This window comes from Protopterus annectens, chromosome 4.part0, assembly GCF_019279795.1.
Source record: "Protopterus annectens isolate FY-2018-M chromosome 4.part0, PAN1.0, whole genome shotgun sequence".
Classification (NCBI taxonomy): Eukaryota; Metazoa; Chordata; order Ceratodontiformes; family Protopteridae; genus Protopterus; species Protopterus annectens.
The window spans coordinates 1,629,046,875-1,629,068,256 of NC_056733.1; the positions used below are offsets into that span (position 1 = coordinate 1,629,046,875).

The 21,382-nt window shown below is 44.6% G+C and overlaps 1 protein-coding gene across 1 annotated transcript in view; it reads left to right on the forward strand.

Moving 5' to 3' along the window:
• The window catches only part of G3BP1 (G3BP stress granule assembly factor 1), a gene marked incomplete in the record, with an annotated part of 1,274,318 nt that overhangs the window by 88,170 nt on the left and 1,164,766 nt on the right, over window positions 1–21,382 (forward strand). Inside the window, 1 exon segment of the mRNA XM_044069418.1 lies at window positions 466–556. Coding sequence (XP_043925353.1) covers window positions 466–556 — 91 coding nt within the window.

The following is a 21,382-nucleotide window of genomic DNA, read 5'->3' on the forward strand; positions in this document are numbered from 1 at the left end:
TCCAACTGTAACCTGTATGCCTTACTGTGCGTGTTAGGGTTCTGACACCCCCCCCCCCCCCAAAGGACACCTCTTCTCTGAAGAGGTGGTTCAGGTTTTACAGGAAGCCAGGAAACCTACTACCAGAAAATTGTACATATGTGTAGAAGAGTTTTTCTATTTGGTGCCACAGACACATTTATTGTTATGGTAAGTTTTTACACAACTGTACTTTCTAATAGCTCACATAATTTAAGAATTTACGTGTTATATTTCCACAGAAAATGAACAGCTTTTTATACTTTCAGTTCTTAGCATGTCAGAGCAGTAGTATTCAAAAATGCAGTCCAGTCAGCAGCTCTCCATCTTTAGTGAGGATAGCGCAATGTTAGTATCTTATTTGGTTATAATGTTGATTATCTGATTCAGTGATGGTAAGCCTTACTGTTTGTAATGCCTGATGCTTAATTTCTTGTTCGTTTTCAGGGTTCTGTGGCAAACAAGTTTTATGTCCACAATGATATCTTCCGATACCAAGATGAGGTATTTAGTGACTCTGATGCAGAAGCACCAGAAGGTGAGCAAATCTTGTATTCTCTAGTTTTTTGGAAGTTTCCTACGTTAGAAGAAAATTTTTACCCAACTCTGGCTCTAATTTTTAGCAATTTTTGGGGAGGAGCAGATGGCAGCAATTTTGTGAAGGTTTTTTATGTGTTGCTGTTTGGCTTCTTTGTGCAAGCACACATTTCTGTTATGGAACATAAATATCGGTGCATGCACTTTGTTTTCCTTAATTTTTCAAACTGTTAGTACTCTCTGCTTTTGATTATGTCTGCAAATTGTTTCCCATTCTGTGTTGCAGGTAATTCAGATTTAAATAGCAGCTTGGACACCTGCAGGAGCTGGCTTTAGACCTAATAAACAAGGATATAGGGAATCTCCTAACTCTGGATCTCACACAGTTTGGTTTTGTGAAGGGCTGCTCAACTTGGTCGACTTCTTTGCGTCAGTCACCAGAGCTGTGGATGAAGGCAAGGTGGTTCATACAGCCTACCTTGATCTGGCCAAGGCCTTTGATACCATTCTCCTCTCAGGAATCATAGAAAAACTCACTAAGCTAGGCATCACCCCCTATATCACTTGCTGGGTTGCAAATTGGCTCACAGAACCCACAGTGTGAAAGTAGCTGACTCCATGTCCACCTGCCGACCAGTCACGAGTGAAGTCCCACAGGGTTCGGTCCTGGGTCCTCTCTTGTTTGGTATCTACTTCTCTGAAGTACAGGCCAACAAGGAAGGACTCTGGCTGACAAAGTTCGCAGATGATTGCAAGTTGGGAGCTATTAACTCCCCAAGTGATGTTGACATCCTACAGAAAGGCCTGAATGAGACCAGCGACTGGTGTCAGAACCATGGCCTTTAGCTCAATGCCAAAAAATGTGTTTTTATCCCCTTGGGGAAAACCCAGTTCCCTTGAATTACCACATTGGTGGTAGTCCACTGAACACAGAAGGCATTATAAAAGATCTGTGAACACAGGTTGACAGCAACCTCTTTTGTCCACCACGTTGTCACTGTGGTCAAACTCCTATATGGCACATCTCATTACTAAGGGTTTTGCATCCAGGAAAAAAGAGGTCATTGTCTCCTAGTCTTCCCTCATTAGGCCAGTCATATAAAGTACAATGCCCCATTTGGCATGTACCTCACTAGACACATGCAACAACTAGACAGGCCGCAAAAGTACCTCACAAAGAGGATCCTAGGCCTTAAACACTTGTGTATGGACAGACTCAAAAACTCCAACTATTCTCTGTCTCATACCGCCTACTTTAAAAGCGATCTCTGCTTGACTTATAAAGCCGTGTCAGACGCAGCTCTGTTAGAAATGCTACATCTAAAGAAATCCCAATCCCTGTGTACCACACGCTCCAGAGACCTCAGCATCATTACTGCAATCAACAGAACATTTTGGAGGGACAGGTTCATAACCCAGAGACTGCCCATGCTATGGAATACATTTCCCATGCATGTCAGGCAGAGCACCTCACCGGCCCTCTTCAAGAGAAATCTTGAGTGGATGGGAAGTAGAAAATTCATCCAGGGGATCACTACAGTAGCTCTACTCGACAGAGGCACTAGGAACTAAGTTCTGGTGGTATGATGCCAGGGTAATCCTATGGGCTAGGCTGGTGAAGGCCGCAGTGCCATTAGCCTAGTACACACCTATAAACTTATGAGAGTGGCCACTGCAAGCTTGATTATTGGGGGGGGGGGCGGTTTGCCATAAGGGTGACAGTTGCAGGGATAACTTGTATTACCTGATGGAATTTGAGCCTGCTGAGTAGCCAGGGGAAGTTGGTGTGTGGAGATTCGTAGGAATTACCAAGCAGAGGTGGTGCTTCCAGGATGAGTGAGGGTCATCCCTGAGAGCCAGGAAGCTGGCCCACTGCATTAAATCTGATTCTTGCTGGAGAACAGAAAGGCAGAGCAGGGTTCCAGAGCAGGAATAAATGAGCCACTGGGCTCTCACCTAGCCTGGGAATGCTTACATCCTGGCCCACAATTAATGGGCTGGTTGGGTGCAGGAGGTAGTCATTGGGCAAGGTTCTTGGGAGGGGGGGGGTGAAAGATGCTTCCTACAGTATGTGTCACTGTCTCTCTCAATGTCTTTGAACAGCCTCCTGTTTTTCATACCTGCTTCTATTTCAAGGATTTGAATGGGTGAGTATGGCTATATCCTATATGAGCAGCAGGTGACAAAGTAGATGGCTTGTAGATGAGATGCCAGCTCTTCACAAGGTGTGTGTGTGTATATAGACCCACCTACCCCTTGTTACTGTGGACAAGACGGTCTTTGAAGTATGGGAGGAAGCTGAAGCCCCTTGTAAAAAGCCCAAGACATTTGAGATTCATGCAAACTGCAGTGAAAGTAGAACAAAAGGTCTAAGCACTTTGAGGCAGCAGCTGCTGTACTATTTTGCCATTTTTTTTTAGTTGTGATCATTAAATGGTTTTGAAGTTTAGGTGGGCAAGTCAGTGCAGATTTATAATGGGTTGTAGCTTTTAGATGTTCTACTTTGTCTGTAGTAGTCCTAGTTTCATAGGCATGTACAAGGCTAATGACCACACCACAAGGCCCTTTTTAAGCCTAGCCATGCATCCCAAATTTCTAACAAGTCTGGTATCCTTGTTAAGTGTAAGCAGGGACCTGGGAGATGAACCATTTACAGATGGCACCTATGTCTGTAACACAGGCAAAGCCAGGGATGAGTTTCTTGTTCCCCATCTAATTGTCCACGTTGCTCTTGATTTGGATTAGGGAGGAGCTCTGCTTCACATGGATGGGGAATCCAGTGACTGGGTAGTCTCTGGGGTACATACCTGTCTCTCCAACAGGTCCTACTTGTATCACAGGCAAAGTTTTAAGTCTTTTGAACAGGTAATTCTGGTACTGTTTGTTTTGCAGATATGCAGGAGGTCCATCAGAATGGGGTCTGACAATGCTCTGTATTCTAGGCATAGATCTCCCTTCAGCAGCCTGTCGGAGACAGAATTTGGGAATAGGGCCTCAAGGTGGTCTGCATAGGACATTTTACCTATGCCCTGTATTCTTTTAGTGAGGAATCTCTGTGGACAGTCCATTTGCTGGATTGGCCCAGTTAGGTACACATCAGAGGGGGCACTGTACGGAGTGTAATGAATGCCGAATACAGTGGAACAATTACTTCTTTAGACCTAGATGCCATACCTCTATTTATAAGTTCACATAATCTCATTGTCTTCTCAATCATACCTGTTAAACTGCCCTCTTTTTCTCTCCTTTACATCCCACATTAACTAGCTTTTCTCATTTTGTATGTTTAACACTCTACCTGTAACTCATTATACTTGCCTACTCCTTCGTGTGATACTCTCCTAACCTGTCTCTTATTACTTCCTTCCCAGCCTTATCCAACACCTTTCTTCTGTCTGTCTGCTTCCTCCACTTACTCTTCTCGTATCTTGCTAATAATCCTCCTTTATTTTTCATGCAAAAATCTGTCAGCAGAACTCTTCACCTATGTCAATACCATTTTTATATACTGTGTTTTCTAGGTAGCTCATGGAAACCGAACATGTGTAATTGAGAAAGTTTATATACTTTATATGTAAATGTCTTCCTATTGATATGTATTTTAACTACTTTTATGTATGCAATATGTTTGACTTGGAACTTCTAACTACTTTACTTTTGTATATGGTGTATTATTTACTTTGCCTTGGAATTTTCTCCCCAGGCATCTCCTGAAAAGGGGCTTCTGCCCAGTCGGACTTTCCTGGTAAACAAATGTCAAGTGGTGCAACAGAATGATTTCTTCACTACTGTAGACACATGATGTTCAAAGGGTAGATTACTGTCTGTACGTCCCTGACTACTAGGTCAGCTAGTGTGTTCTCAATATGATGGTTGCCAGGTGTGGATGACTTCCCCATTGATACTGTTGTGCTCTTCTTGGCAGTAAGTTTTAGTCCATGACTCTTGACACCAGTTTGTGTCAGCCCTTCTGGAGAACATTTGTGTCTGTGGAATTCAGTAACCGCTCCTAATTTGCAATCTGCAAATTTAGTCTGCTGATCCCTGAGCAACTCCACTTGTGACTGGGCTCTTTCCAGAGGTGAATTCTCCAATTTTAACTTCTGGGTCCTGTCTGTGAGCCAGTTGTCTGTCTGCTGGGTGATGTACTGGTTTGTACTTAACCTCTTGAGTTTGTCAAAAATGCCTGAGTGGGGTATTGCCAGATGCCTTGGGCCAGGTCAAGATAGGCAGTGTGAACCATTTTGTCCTTATCTATTCCTTTGGTGACCCTGTCAAAGATGTCCACCAGGTTGAGTAGGCATGACCTGCCCTTGATGAAACCAACCTAGGTTGGGTTCAGTGATTGGAGGGTTTACTGTAGCATTGATCATTTCCATAATTCTTTCTGTGGCTTTGCATACAAGACTTGTGAGATTAGTGGGTCTGTAGATGGTCCATATTTTGCAGACTGACCGTTGCTGTTCTCCATACATGAGGCATGAGTCCTGTTTGGAGGCTCCAGTTAAATAGCAGTTCCAGAGGGTTTTATGGGTATGTTTCATGCTATTTAGAAGGCATCCTAGGATGTTGTCTGATGCAGTGTTCTTGGCCTTAGAGCACCAAGGGCCTGTTCCCTAGTGATAGCAGGGAGAGTTAAATTTGATATTTCCTGAGGGAAGGTTGAGGAGAGGGGGGGTTAAGTTGGAGCTGAATTTGTTGGCCAGTAAGTTTGCTGCATCTTCTGGCTCAGTATAGGTGGCTCCATTTATGTTGAGCTCATCACACAGTTGTGTATTGCTTTTGAGGTTGTGGACATAGCTAAAGAATTCATTGACATTTGTTAACCAGGTAGCGTCAGACTGGGCCAGAAGCCTGTTTTCAGCGGAGACCCGGGGAGAAAAGCTCCATAAACTGATAAGTTATTCAAAATTCCAGTGAGTAATATAAATGATACAGTACAAGCAGTAAATTTAGAAACATTTGTAACAATTTAGGATGAAGTTAACAATGCCAGACAGAGAAGTTGAGAGTTCAGGACATATTTTTTATTTATTTTACATTTGTTAACTGGGGTAGTCCGACTGGACACCGGTCTATTTTCAGCGGAGCCCTGGGGAGAAAAGCTCCACATGTGGATAGTTACATAAGAGTTGAACAGTAGCAGTTTTATACAGTCACATATAGATACCAGTACAGAATTATAGGATTATATGCATACTTGGAATACATACATACTTAAACTTAACATTGTAGTTTTCTTGTTCGAACTTGGACATTTTTAGTGGTAAAAGGCTGAAAAAGGTAGCATTACATTCAGTAGTACAATACATATGAGAATGAGACTAAGTCTGAAACATTGACTATTTTACAGATAGCCAGGTAGTGAATTGGTACAGTACAAGAATAATTTGTGGTTTTCCTTGGCCTGGGAGGCCAAATTTACCTCTAATCAGAGGATGTTTTGTTCTGAGTTTGAGAGTGGTTTTATCCTGCTGGGTGCTGCATCTCCTAACTTTTTCCATAATTTTCTTATGTCATACAGCCCATTGATTGTTTCACCAGGGTGACTTGTTTTTTTGAGTTAGATCTTTACTTCCTGATGGGTACAGCTGCTATGCAGCTATTAACTTGCTTGTATAGGGTGTTTGTTAACAGTTCAGCATAGGCAGCAGTGTTCAGTGTTTATGGGGTCTTGAAATTTTGCCAGGCCAAACTTGGCATGTTTGTTTCAAGCTCCTAGTGGTGAAATATTGGTTGGAGCTTTTTCCTCTTAAATCTGTAATGTAGTGCTGGGAACATGTAAGAGCAGGAGTGGAAAATTTATGCTACAGTTGTCTAAAATGCACTGAGGTGAAGGTCAATGTTCATTTATGTGTGTACTTGTACTTATTTTTATGTTTATTTTATACTGTTGTATTCTTGAGAAGAACAAACTGGAAAGTCGCCATGGGGGCAGAGAAAATTCACAGGCACTGTGCATGTAGAAATTACTACAGTACAAATGTTGCCATTTTTTGGAATTGTTTTGATATTTAATATTGGCAGAGCCAAATTAACTGTACAGTATTGCACTGAATCAATAGGAACCATAGGTGATGCTGGAGAAAGTTGTCATCTTATTGGTAAGATTTTTCCTAATACTTTACTGTTGCAGACATCACTTGAATTCCTTCTTGCAGGAGTCTGGCCTGACTTACAGAACTTTAAATGTCCTTCTATTCTCATGTTGCAGTATTCATACTGTGGGATCCTCCACCTCAGGTGACCCGAATGTCAGCTGCTTTACAAAAACTTTCAGCTTGGTTGCTGCAGGTGTGTGGGACATCACACGTGTAGGGTCATAAACCAGGGGCCTTAAATGTTTTGCTTGCACAGACCCCAGAACTTTTCTGCCACAGTCGAATGTCAGATCAGTCGCTTCGCTTTTCTTCATCAAGACGTCTAAAGCTAAGTACCCTGTTGGAGATTTCTTACTGAAATTGCTGCTTGAAGCTTGGTTAGCTGCCTTTTACTTTAACCGATGTTAACTAAGAAGGGTAAATGTCGATGCAGACGTCAAATTCCGCATGAAGACATCCAGGATCATTCTCTTCTGTCTAGGCTGGGAACACGACCATGCTTCCTGCGCTATCTGCCAGTCATTCGTCCCTATAACTTAGAAGCCGCTTGGCTGCCCTTAACCTGTATTTAGAAAATCAAAGGCTTAAAAAAAACTAGCCCTTAGGATGCATCTGGAATTGGCTGAACTGCTAGAACCTCCAAAGAAAAAGACGAAAGTTTTACTGCCTACCACCACTTCCTCTGTCATTGGATGACTTGCCGATAGAGGTTGAGGGACACCCGCTAGAGCTGTCCACTTCTACGGCCTCCCTTGAGGTAGCTGTACTCTTAAGCCACAGCCGGCACTTCTGCGGAGTTAACTCAGACATTGATTACTCCTGATGTTGAGGGGGAACCAGGTTCTACCAGAAGCTCTTCAGGATCTCACGAGGCCAAGGCTCTTTCAGCTGCTAAGACCCTAGAGCCTCTGCTTACCCTGTCTCCAAAAACTACTTCTAAAACAAAGCAGAAAACTAAGCATTCACCTACCCTATCTGATAGTCAACCGGACTGGCAGTCCATCACTCAATTCCTGATGCAGGCCTTCTTGGCCCTAAGGCCCACACCATCCTCAGCCCCCTCCATTTCTTTGCTAAGTCCAAGGCCTATGTCTGCTGCCTCAATCCTTCCTACCCCCCCAGCAGAAGAGGCCTTTTTCTGAGGAGTCTATCAAATACTTTACAAATAGCCTCACCCCTGGAATGTTTTTCTTCAGATGAGGGTTGTTTTGAAGGAGACTCCCTCAGAGGACATTACATTTGGTGAAACCATCACCAAGATGAAAGAATACTTCAAATGGGATTCTTCCCAAATGTCAAACTCAGATACTTTGAATTGCTGCAGGTTGAATCACCCTCCCCATCTGCCATTCCCCCGGTGATCCCTGCATACCTTCATGCATTTGCTTCATGCTCAAAGAATCCTGACTCCAAGCCAACAGCTCCAAAGAGACTAGACTGTTTCTATAAAATGCCTGAGGATCACAAATTTCTGGTAAAGCCCCCTTTGGCGGACCCTGCTGTCATAGCTGTGGCCCCAGATAGACGATCTAGGTTACTCTCTTCCTCTTCTGTTACCTTCTGATGCAGTAAAATTATAGGTAGGCTGTGCAAGAAAACATATGCCTCCTTTACCCTGGCCTTCAGAGCTGCTAATTATCAAACTCATATGGTTAAATTGGCTTGGAATTGGTTTCCCAAGCTAGTACGCTTCTCAGCTCCCTGCCTGATTCCCCTAACAAACTGAAGTAGTATCTAAGCTATCCAAGGCATCCCAGGTGGCCAGGCCCCTCTATAAGATGCAGTTGTGATGCAGTAGCAGTCTCTGCCAGATCAGCTGCAACTGCATCAGTTATGCGTAGGTACTCCTGGCTCTGACTTCAACCTCTGCCAGAGGACTTTGTTAGAAATCCTGGATGCTCCTCTTGACAGTAACCTTCTATTTGGAAAGAAATCTGCAGAGTTTTTTAAAAATCAGCTGGAGAAAAACAAAGAGCTGCAGGACATTAAACACCTGCTTGTCTCACCCATATCGAAGTTCTACAGAAACTACTCTATGAAGACATTGTGTCAGAAGGGCTCATTTTATGCCCCCCTTTAGTAAGCATAGGAAAGGGACTAGAAAACCTCCCTTACGGACTTCCTCTTCTCGGCCAGCCCAAAGAGTCCTTTCAGGACGGAGATAATGGCAACAATGCGTGACTGCCTTGCCCTACTTCCCCTGTCTTCCTGTTTCTTTCACTGTCTACCCCTTTGGAAAGAAATCAACTCAGACAACTGGATGCTGGCAGTAGTGGAAAACTGATATTTTCTTTCCTGGCTAGAAAAACCCAACCCTCAGGACATTCCTTTCCCACCAACAAAATCAATTAATTCCACACATTATACAGAACCTATGGGCTCGAGGCACCATAGAACCCGTCCCATTAGGACAAGAAGGAAAAGGTTTCTACTCCGGACTTTTCTTAGTTTCAAAAAAGGATGGACTATGGTGACCAGTCCTGGACTTAACTGTCCTAAATCTTTAAAAGTCCCCTCTTTCGGAATGCTGTCTCTACAGATGCTGCTTCCACTACTGCCACCATGAGCTTTCATGGCCACTTTGAAGCTGAAGGAGGCTTAACTCCACATCCCCATACACCCAAATCGCAGGAAATACTTGTTTGTTGGGCCCTGCTGTCATTTTCAATATACTGCCTTTCCCTTTGGTTTGTCCACTGCACCAAGAATTTTTACAAAAATGCCTAGCTCCCGCCATTGCATTCTGCAGGACCAAGGGCATACTGGTCTATCCATACCTGGATGATATCCTCATTCTAGCAGAGCAGGAAGAGATCCTCAGAAAGCATCTCCGGTTCTTGATGTCCCTGCTTCAGGGGCTAGGTTTCACGCGGAACTTTCCCAAATCATCCCTATCCTCAGACCAAGACAAGGTCTTCCTGTGGTGCAGGATCCTAACAGACCTAATAAAGGCATTTTTACCCCAAGAAAGTGATCTCCCTGACAAATCATTTCCATGACCTTCTCCACTCAGACCAGTTTTCAACAAGACGGTTCTTGCGTCTCCTGGGTCTTGTGGCAGCCACCATCCCCATGCTTTCCCTAGCCAGGATTCACATATGAAACTTCAGTGGTATTTAAAGAACATATGGTCCCAGCACAGCCATCCTTTAGACTACCAAATTCCTTCCTTGTCTGCTAACAGAACTAAGGTGGTGTATACAACAAATTCAAAGGAATCCAGGTCTTCCTCTGCACATTCCCACACCAGCTCAACACATGCACACAGATGCTTCAAGTCTGGGCTGGGGGGCTACTATGAAGGGACTCTAGGTACAAGCACCTTGGCAGGCATCTCTCCTAAAAAAGCACATCAATATCAGGGAAGTGACAGCGGTTCTGTTAGCCCTGTGAAGGCCTTTCTCCCTGTCCTTCAGCCAGGCCCACTACTAATCTTCACAGGCAAACACCACTGTCATGTGATACATCAGCAAACAGGGATGGGACCAGATCCTACTTCCTGTGCAAGCTGACAGTGCAGATTTGGGATTTAGCCTCACAGAACAACCTGTTCCTACAGGCAACATACATCCCTTCCCAGGACAACCAGCAGGCAGATATCTTAAGCAGATCATTCTCCCTACATCACGAGTGGATCATTCTCCCTACATCACGAGTGGATGTTGCACAGGGAAGATGTTCGTGTTTCACTGTTGCAGTCATTAATCTTGGGTTATCATGCTGGCAGGCTATCCGCAGTCTGCCTGAATTCCAAAGTCGTGGTCCGACGTCGGTTGCTGTCGCCTCTTCCCTGACGTCAGTGTGTCAGGGGTATAAAAGATGTAGCTGACGCCATTTTCTTCAGTCTTTGCCGCGCGGTGCCCGAAGCAGAAGCAGTTTGCAAGTGCCGGTCGGCCGACTCCTGAGATTTTCGTGTTCGAATTTCAGATCCAAAGTCTTCATTTAAAGCTAAGTACCCCATTGGGGAAACTTTTTTCTTGCTCCAGACCGATGTCAGAAAGTTAATTGTATTTCTTGTGGGAAGCAAATGCCTCATAAGGACTTCCATTCTTATTGTAGTCCTTGCCTAGGCCCTGATCACAACGTTGCTAATTGCAGGTTTTGTGCTAGATTTAACCAACGGAATTAAGTGTCGGTACGATTTTGCATTTCATTACTTTGGCCAAAGATTTAATTACACGATGTCAGATAGCCATCAGACTACCGCAATTCACATGAAACGCAAGGAAAAGGACAGGCATCCGAAGTCCAAAACTGATGAGGCTTCTAAGCCAGTCGCCGGTTCTCAGTGTGGTGCTTTCGCAGCCCCTGACGCCCGCTACCTCAGAGCCGCAGGCCGCTTCCGACTCCCACGTGAAGCAGACTAGGCCGCTGGAAACTCGAGGCATTGGACACTTGGAAAATATTCCCTCAGATGGATCAGGAGCCGCTGAGCAGGCATCGGCTTCTGAGGGTGATTTCAGGCCTACACAGTTGTATGTAAAAAGGGGTCCATCACTCAATTCCTGATGCAGGCCTTCTTGGCCCTAAGGCCCACACCCATCCCTCAGCCCTCCATTTCTTTGCTAAGTCCAAGGCCTATGTCTGCTGCCTCAATCCTTCCTACCCCCCAGCAGAAGAGTGGGGCCTTTTTCTGAGGAGTCTATCAAATACTTTGGCAAATAGCCTCACCCCTGGAATGTTTTTCTTCTCAGATGAGGGTTGTTTTGAAGGAGACTCCCTCAGGAGGACATTATTACATTTGGTGAAAACCATCACCAAGATGAAAAGAATACTTCAAATGGGATTCTTCCCAAATGTCAAACTCAGATACTTTGAATTGCTGCAGGTTGAATCACCCTCCCCATCTGCCATTCCCCCGGTGATCCCTGCATACCTTCAGCGCACGCTTCATGCTCAAAGAATCCTGACTCAAGCCAATGTAGCTCCAAAGAGACTAGACTGTTTCTATAAAATGCCTGAGGGATCACAAATTTCTGGTAAAGCCCTTTGGCGGACCCTCTGGTTGTCATAAGCTGTGGCCCCAGATAGACGATCTAGGTTACTCTCTTCCTCTTCTGTTACCTTCTGATGCAGTAAAATTATAGGTAGGCTGTGCAAGAAAACATATGCCTCCTCTTTAACCCTGGCCTTCACAGAGCTGCTATAATTATCAAACTCATAGGTTAAATTGGCTTGGAATTGGTTTCCCAAGCTAGGCACGCCTTCTCAGCTCCCCTGCCTGATTCCCCTAACAAACTGAAGTAGTATCTAAGCTATCCAAGGCATCCCAGGTGGCCAGGCCCCTCTATAAGATGCAGTTGTGATGCAGTAGCAGTCTCTGCCAGATCAGCTGCAACTGCATCAGTTACATGTAGAGGGTACTCCTGGCTCTGACTTCAACCCTCTGCCAGAGGACTTTGTTAGAAATCCTGGATGCCCTCCTCTTTGATGCAGTAACCTTCTATTTGGAAAGAAATCTGCAGAGTTTTTAAAAAATCAGCTGGAGAAAACAAAGAGCTGCAGGACATTAAACACCTGCTTGTCTCACCCATATCGAAGTTCTACAGAAACTACTCTATGAAGACATTGTGTCAGAAGGGCTCATTTTATGCCCCCCTTTAGTAAGCATAGGAAAGGGACTAGAAAACCTCCCTACGGATTCTCCCTTCTCGGCCAGCTCCAAAGAGTCCTTTCAGGACGGAGATAATGGCAACAATGCGTGACTGCCTTGCCCCTACTCTCTCCCCTTGGGTCTTCCTTGCTTTCCCCTTTCACTGTCTACCCCTTTGGAAAGAAATCAACTCAGTGACAACTGGATGCTGGCAGTATGGAAAAACTGATATTTCTTCCTGGGCTAGAAAAACTCCATACCCCTCAGTGGACACTTCCTTCTACCAACAAAATCAATAATCTAATTCCACACATTATATTAGCAGAACCTATGGGCTCGAGGCAATTATAGAACCCGGGTCCCCATTAGGACAAGAAGGAAAAGGTTTCTACTCCGGACTTTTCTTAGTTTCAAAAAAGGATGGACTATGGTGACCAGTCCTGGACTTAACTGTCCTAAATCTTTAAAAGTCCCCTCTTCGAATGCTGGGTCTCCCTACAGATGCTGCTTCCACTACTGCCACCATGAGCTTTCATGGCCACTTTGAAGCTGAAGGAGGCTTAACTCCACATCCCCATACACCCAAATCGCAGGAAATACTTTGTTTGTTGGGCCCTGCCAAGGCATTTTCTAATATATCTGCCTTTCCCTTTGGTTTGTCCACTGTGCACCAAGAATTTTACAAAATGCTCTAGGCTCCCGCCATTGCATTCTGCAGGACCAAGGGCATACTGGTCTATCCATACCTGGATGATATCCTTATTCTAGCAGAGCAGGAAGAGATCCTTTGAAAGCATCTCCGGTTCTTGATGTTCCAAGCTTGCCTAGGGGCTAGGGTTTCACGCGGAACTTTCCCCAAATCATCCCTATCCAGTCAGACCAAGACAAGGTCTTCCCTGTGGTGCAGGATCCCAACAGACCTAATAAAGGCATTTTTTACCCCAAGAAAGTGATCTCCTGGACAAATCATTTCCATGGACCTTCTCCACTCCAGACCAGTTTTCAACAAGACGTTCTTAAGGCTTCCTCCTGGGGTCTTTGTGGCAGCCACCATCCCCATGCTTTCTTCTAGCCAGGATCTCACATATGAAACTTCAGTGGTATTTAAAGAACATATGGTCCCAGCACAGCCATCCTTTTAGACTACCAAATTCCTTCCTTGTCTGCTAACATGAACTAAGGTGGTGTATATAACAAATTCAAAGGAATCCAGGTCTCCTCTGCACATTCCCACACCAGCTCAACACATGCACACAGATGCTTCAAGTCTGGGGCTGGGGTCTACTATGAAGGGACTCCTAGGTACAAGCAATCTTGGCAGGCATCTCTCCTAAAAAAGCACACATCAATATCAGGGAAGTGGACAGCCGGGTTCTGTTAGCCCCTGTGAAGGCCTTTCTCCCTGTCCTTCAGCCAGGCCCACTACTAATCTTCACTACAGGCAAACACCACTGTCATGTGATACATCAGCAAACAGGATGGGACCAGATCCTACTTCCTGTGCAAGCTGACAGTGCAGATTTGGGATTTAGCCTCACAGAACAACCTGTTCCTACAGGCAACATATACATCCCTCCCAGGACAAACTACAGCAGGCAGATATCTTGTAAGCAGATCATTCTCCTACATCGAAAAAAGTTCAGGATCATATTCTCCCCTACATCACGAGTGGATGTTGCACAGGGGAAGATAGTTCGTGTTTCCACTGTTGCAGTCATTAATCTTGGGTTATCATGCGCTGGCAGGCTATCCGCAGTCTGCCTGAATTCCAAAGTCGTGGTCCGAATGCCGGGTTGTTATACCGCCTTTCCTGATCGCTGTGTGTCAGGGTATAAAAGATGTAGCTGAATGCCTATTTTCTTTCTAGTCTTATGCCAAGGAAAAGTGCCTGAAGCAGAAGCAGTTGTGCAGGCGCCGGGTCGGCCGACTCCTGAGATTTTCGTGTTCTCAATTTCAGATCCAAAGTCTTCATTTAAAGCTTTCAAGTACCCCATTGGGGAAACTTTTTCTTGCTCCAGACCGATGTCAGGAAAGTTAATTGTATTTTGTGGGAAGCAAATGCCCTCATAAGGACTTCCATGGCTCTTATTGTAGTCCTTGCCTAGGCCCTGATCACAACGCTAAGCCATAATTGCAGGTTTTGTGCTAGATTTAACCAACGGAATTAAGTGTCGGGTACGATTTTGCATTTCATTACTTTGGCCAAAGATTTAATTATTAGAACGATGTCAGATAAAGCCATCAGACTACCGCATTCACTATGAAATCGCAAGAAAAAGGACAGGCATCCAAGTCCAAAACTGATGAGGCTTCTAAGCCAGTCAGCCGGGTTCTCAGTGTGGTGCCAAGAGGCCCCTGACGCCTCCGCTACCTCAGGAGCCGCAGGTCAGCTCCGACCCCCACGCAGAAGCAGACTAGGCCGCTGGAAACCTCCTCGAGGCATTGGACACTCTGGAAAATATTCCCTCAGATGGACTTCAGTATTTGAGCTTGAGCAGGCATCGGCTCTGAGGGTGATTTCCAGGCCTACACAGTTGTATATGTAAAACCAACTACAGCTTCAGAAGGCTGTAAAGCTCTAAAGTACCACTAAAGACCAAGAAAACAAGTGTAGCAAGCCCATGGATAGGCCTCCATGCCTAAACAACAGATGCTCAAAATGGCCGAAGACCTAATTACTTTGATCAGGGGTTCCCATCCCCCTCCTGATAAGAGACCTAGGCAAGACAGAATATGAATCTTCAGATCAGGTTTCCATTTTCTCTGACTCCTCTTTTGAACAGGAATACTTTCTTCCTCCCTATGAAGATTCTGATGCTGAAGAATCTATCCCTTCAGCCTCTCCTCCTGAGGATTATTCTTTTGGGGAAAGTTCTCGCACAATTCATGAGGGAGCACTTCCACTGGGAGAGCCAAGACCATTTTAGAATCTAAGAAAAGGCTCAGAGACTTTCTTTTACTGTCTCAGCACAGGCCTCTTGCTATCCCCCCAGTTTTAGACATTGTAGATGTATTTTCAGAGTCCAGTCTGCCTCCTGACTCTTTTCCACCTGCACCAAGGTTGTAGCCAGACAGATGCTAGCAGGGTTCCAGATTCACATACATTTCTTTATAAAACCCTGCTGCTGACTCCAGAAACTATTTCTCAGGGTCCCAAAGGGGTCATAAGGCTTTCCCACTGCAAAAACCCCATCCCTCTGATAGGGATTAGCAAGGCACTGGACAGATGGGGGGTTTACACTTCTTGCTACTTTGGATGTGAGGGCTTTAAATTGTCAATTTCATATGCTCAAATATCAGCAATACTTAATATCACTGCTTAAACAGAAAATATTAAATTCTGAATGTGCAGAAACAAGGAAATGCAGTATTTATTGCATGCAACTGAACAAGTGGGAAGGCATTACTTGCAGTTTGGTTTTGATTCTCTGGAGGCCTCTTTGCAGTGGCCACTGTTCACCAAGGGTTCTTGTCATTAGGAGGCATGCTTGGTTAAAGGAACAGAATCTGCCTGATCATGTCAAAGCAAAATTATTAGATGCTCCATTACAGCATGATACTTTTGTTTGGTGTTAAAGCAGAAGAGGTGTTGAAGAAAATGGAGGACAAAGCAAAATCTATGTAGACAGTTAAGGATTTCTTACAGGTGCAGCAACCCAGATTTAGCAGGAACTGGCCTACAAAGAATTGGTCCTTTCCAGTGTCAGAACACAGAGAGACAGATACAGACGCCACAGAGGCAGATCCTAGCCCCAAGGCTCATACAGGCCTAAACAATGGGGTGCTTCTAGCTCCAAAAGCGGAGAAGACAAATCACAGCCATACAGGAAACAGTCCCAATGACTTTCCTCTGCCAGCACCAAGCACTTATCTTTTGGCAGCCCCCTTAGGGGGAAAACTAGCACTTTTTTCGCAAAATTGGCACATGATCACCCAGGACAAGTGGGTCTTGAATGTAGTGTCTCAGGGCTACAGGTTCCACTTCCACACCCTGCCAAGGGCAAAAGGTATGCCAGACCTGCCACACAATCAATGGGCAGAGGCACAAAAGCAAGTTTCATCCCTCATGGACATGAGGGCCATTCAGCTTAAAGTACTCACAGCAAGAGCAGGGACAAAGATTTTACTCTGAAAACTTTTCTTGGTACCCAGAAAGGAGCAAAGCCTGGACAATTAACATTGACCTGTCTATTCTAAACACAATTTCTGGATCGCTCCAAAATTCAAAATGTTGACTCTGTAGCAGCTTTCCTTGCTACTCCCATGCTGGGCAAGAAGGCTTTGCTTGTAACTTTGGGAACTAAGAGGCATACCTGCATGTCCCAATCAGACAATCTTGGGTAGAAGATACCCCAGATCTCATAGCTGGCTCAATGCACTACCAATTTCTCTGCACTGCCCTTTGGCTTACATCTACTGCACCCAGGGTCTTGTATAAAATGCCTGGCACCAGTAATTACTGTATTTATGCAGAATGAATTCAAATATATCCTTATTTCATGGGCCACTGCTTTATTAAAGCAGAGGAACAAGGACATTTTACTAAAGCATCTGTATGCTTGTAAAAGATTACTAATTTGCCTCAGAGAGTACATACAGTAAATCAGAAAGAAATCGTCAAAACTCGTAATCTCTCAAGAGATAATGGTTCCCAGTTCAAGCTTAAATACAACTGTCCAGATGGCTTATCTCATGCCAGACAAACAGACATTGTCTGACTACTTATTTCTAAAATTTTGGCAACAAAGCACTCCAGTTTATCTGCAAGAAAAAGTACCTGCAGGCTTTGGGCTTTCCCATGACATCCTGCATTCCGGCTTAATTCCATATGCAAGACTCATGATGAGGAAACTTCTCTCAGGCGGTACCTAAAAAGTGTTCTGACTCAACATTGCTACACCCCTGGAAAACAATTATCCCTTGGCCCCTGCCTGCAAACAAAAGAGCCGATGGTGGGCAAAAGCATGTCACCACAACACGCGGCAGCCATTCACCTTTACCCACAGCCAGGCAGACATTGACAACAGATGCATCAGATTATGCCTGGGGTACCCATATGGCAGGAAGATGTATTCAGGGCACATGGTCCGCAAGTCAAATGCATCTACATATCAGAGATGCTAGCTGTTCAGAATGTCCTGACAGCCTTTAAGGATCTACTTCATCCAGGACAGCTACTGATAGATGGACTACAGTCATGTGGTACATAAGCAGGGAGGCACACATTCCTACCCCCTCTGCAGGCTAGCCATAAACTTGTGGGACACAGCATTGACTTACCAAGTACATCTGCAAGCACAATTCCTGCCAGGAAGGACAATTACTCTGGCAGACGAGCTAAGCAGAAACCTAATGGATCCCCACGAGTGGAAATTGGATACACAAGTCTTCGGCATGATAACAAGGAACTGGGGATGCCTGGACATAGACCTATTTGCCTCCCCTCACAACTACCAAATACAGAGATTCTGCACAAGGACTTGTCACAAGCAAGCATGGAAAGTGGATGCTCTATCTTTCCGCTAGAAAAACCTAACAGTATATGCCTTTCCTCCTCTGCATCTCCTCCCCAAGGTACCCCTCAATGTCAGCCGAGAAACTAAAAATTATGCTGATTGCCCCAGACTGGCCACTCTTCTTGCTAATCCCTGGTACCCACCTCTAAAACAGCTTGTCTCCATGCCCAGCTTGGACCTTTCCTCAAATTCCTCACTTATTGACCCAAAAAGATAGTCTGATACTGCGCAGCCAACTCAGGACCTTAAACTCAAGGTGCGCATGGCATGGATAATGTAGCCATTCAAGACGCACCTCTCTAAAGCAGTGATGGATGTTATTTTGAGGCCAGGAGGCCTAGCACACGAAAATATTATGCAGAAAAATGGAAGAGATTCTGTGCTGGAACCAGGCACAAGGTATTGACACGACTGTTCCATATATTCCTCAGATTTTGCAATACTTAACTGAGATGCTTGATAAAGGCCTTTCCTTTTCATCAATTAAAATTCATGCCTTTGCCATTTCAGCTCATTACAATACAGAACCACCTATTTTTTCTCATCCATTACTATGGGAGTACCTCAGAGGGGCCAAAAACATAAGACCTCCAAAAAAATATCCTTGTTTCCCGCCTTTCCTGACCTAGAATAGTCCCTTATACAGGCATTGCTGTATTCTGGACTTTTGAATAGTTCCTGTGTTGCCCATTTCCTTACTTGGATAGAAGGAAACTTCTTTGTTCACCAGTGGGGAGCATTGAGCAGCCTATCTGTCCCTGGAGGAGTGACCTCTGCACAAGAATCTTATAGTTTATTGGCCGTTTTGGGCCAATTTCTAGCTCTTTAAAGTTCCCTGTATAAAAACCCACTTTGGTGTGGTTTTTCGCTTGTTCCTACTCAGCAACAGCTCCTTGTGGTCCTGCAGAGTGGTGCTAGCAGCAGAGAAACGAAAAGAGTGACTGCTTTCAAGATTTAAGTATAATTTACTGTTATTACCTGTGCAATCATGCCTTTTCCTGCTGAAAAGCGAGTTTAAACTGCTGATTTACCTGCTTTTAAGCCTGTTTTTTTGTGTTTTCTCATACCTGCACTTGTAAAAGTTTGTTTGTTTGAATTTAACTGTTGAGGCTGCCCACTCAAGTGCGCTAGCCTGTGTTTAGAATTTACTGTACTTTTCCTGCTGTTTTTCTGAAAAAAAAAAGAAAAAAACAAAAAAAAAATCCTTGTTTCCTGCCTTTCCTGACCTAGACTAGTCCCTTATACAGGCATTGCTGTATTCTGAACTTTTGAATAGTTCCTGTGTTGCCCATTTCCTTACTTGGATAGAAGGAAGCTTCTTTGTTCACCAGTGGGAGTAGGAAGCTTTGAGCAGCCTATCTGTCCCTGAAGGAGTGACCTCAGCACAAGAATCTTGTAGTTTATTGGCAGTTTTGGGCCAATTTCTAGCTCTCTAAAGTTCCCTGTATAAAAACCCGCTTTGGCGCGGCTTTGCTCGATTTTGAGCATAGCGCAGCATCGGGCAGCACCGCTTAACCAGGCTTAAATCATTCTCGGCTCCACAAAGTCTGCTCTTCACTTTTTCCCTTAGATCTGATCTATTCTCTCAAATAAAGACCTTATTCTAAACCTATAACTTAGCACTGCTCTTACACACAATTATATAAGTTAGCACTAATAAACTAATAGCACTACATCTTCATATACTCCCTAGGAATACTCGTTCCCCTATTGGTCCTTTTTGTCAGCCTTAAAGGAGTTACTTATACTATACCGGCATGTCCAAAGGTCAGTTGCCAGTTTCCTCTCCAGTCCAGCTGGTGAATCTGGGAATCCTGAGGCAATGTTACAACTGCCTCATGTACACAGACAACCCTCTCCTCCTCCCAACAAATACTGATATATGTGAGAGATGCAACCATATAGCCAAACTGGAGGCTAAGCTCTCAACGCAATACTGGCCCAGCCAGTCAGGTGCAGAAGGTAACCATACACACCACAAATCCAGTCACACATAGACCTGCCACATCATCAAATCAAACACATAAACACACTAAAACATACACTGAGGCTCTAAATACAAATCTGCCTAAACAGCAGAGACCTCCAAAGCAGACATCCAAGCAACCTCTACAACACAACAAAAAAAATGAAACGCATGAAGCATGCTTTGCCACAAAATCAGTGTGCCAAAACAGTCACAGCCCTTAAGGACAAAAAAACACACCTGATACACTTGTAATAGGTGACTCTGATCATCAGGCACCACCAGAAAGAACAAGAAGGTCATCAGTGAGCGGCTGCCTGTCTGGCGCCAGGATCCACCATTATTAACACAAGAACTCAGGTCACTCCAAAGCAAAGTACAAATATGACTCTACATCCCATGCTGGTGGAAAATGACTTGCCAGTACTCCCTGGACTACTATGAAGAGAGACATAGAGGAGCTCGGATCATGTAGCCTGGTGACAGGTATGACCCTGACCTTGAGTAGCATCTTACCCTCACCGAAAATGATGCCACAGTATAAAGACAAAATGATCAATTTTAACAATTGGCTGAAGTTCTGTGTCATTCAAAGGATCCAGTGTCTGTCAGCTTGGGATGATATGCTCGACAAGTTACACGCTTGCTTCGCTTAGGACGGCTTGGTACCTTGTCAACAATACGCTCTGGTCTTTCGGATACTGGCAAAGGCTCTTGCCACTCCCTCATAGTGCCTTTTTTAGGCTGAGGCTCAAAGACAAACCCACCTCCACCAGACAACACAAGGAAAAAATAAACTAAGGGTAATGCTATTCAACCCAGAAGTCTAAATCTCAAAAACGCAAGCACTCGAGGCCTCCTCAGCATGGAGAATATCATGTTCTGTGCAGTAACAGAGACTGGTTCAAGGCTGCCCGAGAGTAAGCACCCCAGTACTACTAGAAAGCAGGTTATACCTCTCATTACCATGCTTTTCGCCCCAAAACTCGGACTCCAACCACAAAAGGAGGGGGGAGTATCCATATTCATCAAGGATACCCATTCCTCCAGGTTAGTGGCACTGCATGAAGCATCAGAAACCATCCATGTGCAACTAACAGTGGGCAAACTGCATTTCCAGCTTATAGCCTGCTACAGACCACCATCATCCCAAACTTCTGAACCTCGCTATGGCTTCTCCTTGAGAACATTTTGAGAATATGAATGTCTCTCCAAATACCTTGTATTGGGTGACTTCAACTGCTCAAGCATAGACTGGGAACACTCACTCAAGCCCTAACAGCCTAGCCCAGAGGTTCCTGGAATTTATAAACTCAAAATGCTATGGTAGAACAACTGGTCACTCACGCCTACAAGAGGGGTGTAAACATATTTGGACCTGGTCATCAGCCAAACATGGGGACTCTATGCTCTACACCAGATGTACAATTTCTCTTTGGTAAGACTCAGACCACAAGTTAATCTCGGCTGGACATGGTTCCACACATCCCACCCCCGCCCACCACCCCAAAACTACACAGTAAAAAAACTTCTCCAAGGCTAATTTCACACTCCCAAATCCGGGGTGAAAATCACCCAAAGCCCCCGTGGCAAGTGAAAACTACGGCCCAAACAGCAGGTGAGTCCTATATAAATGCATTCTGGGTTTGGA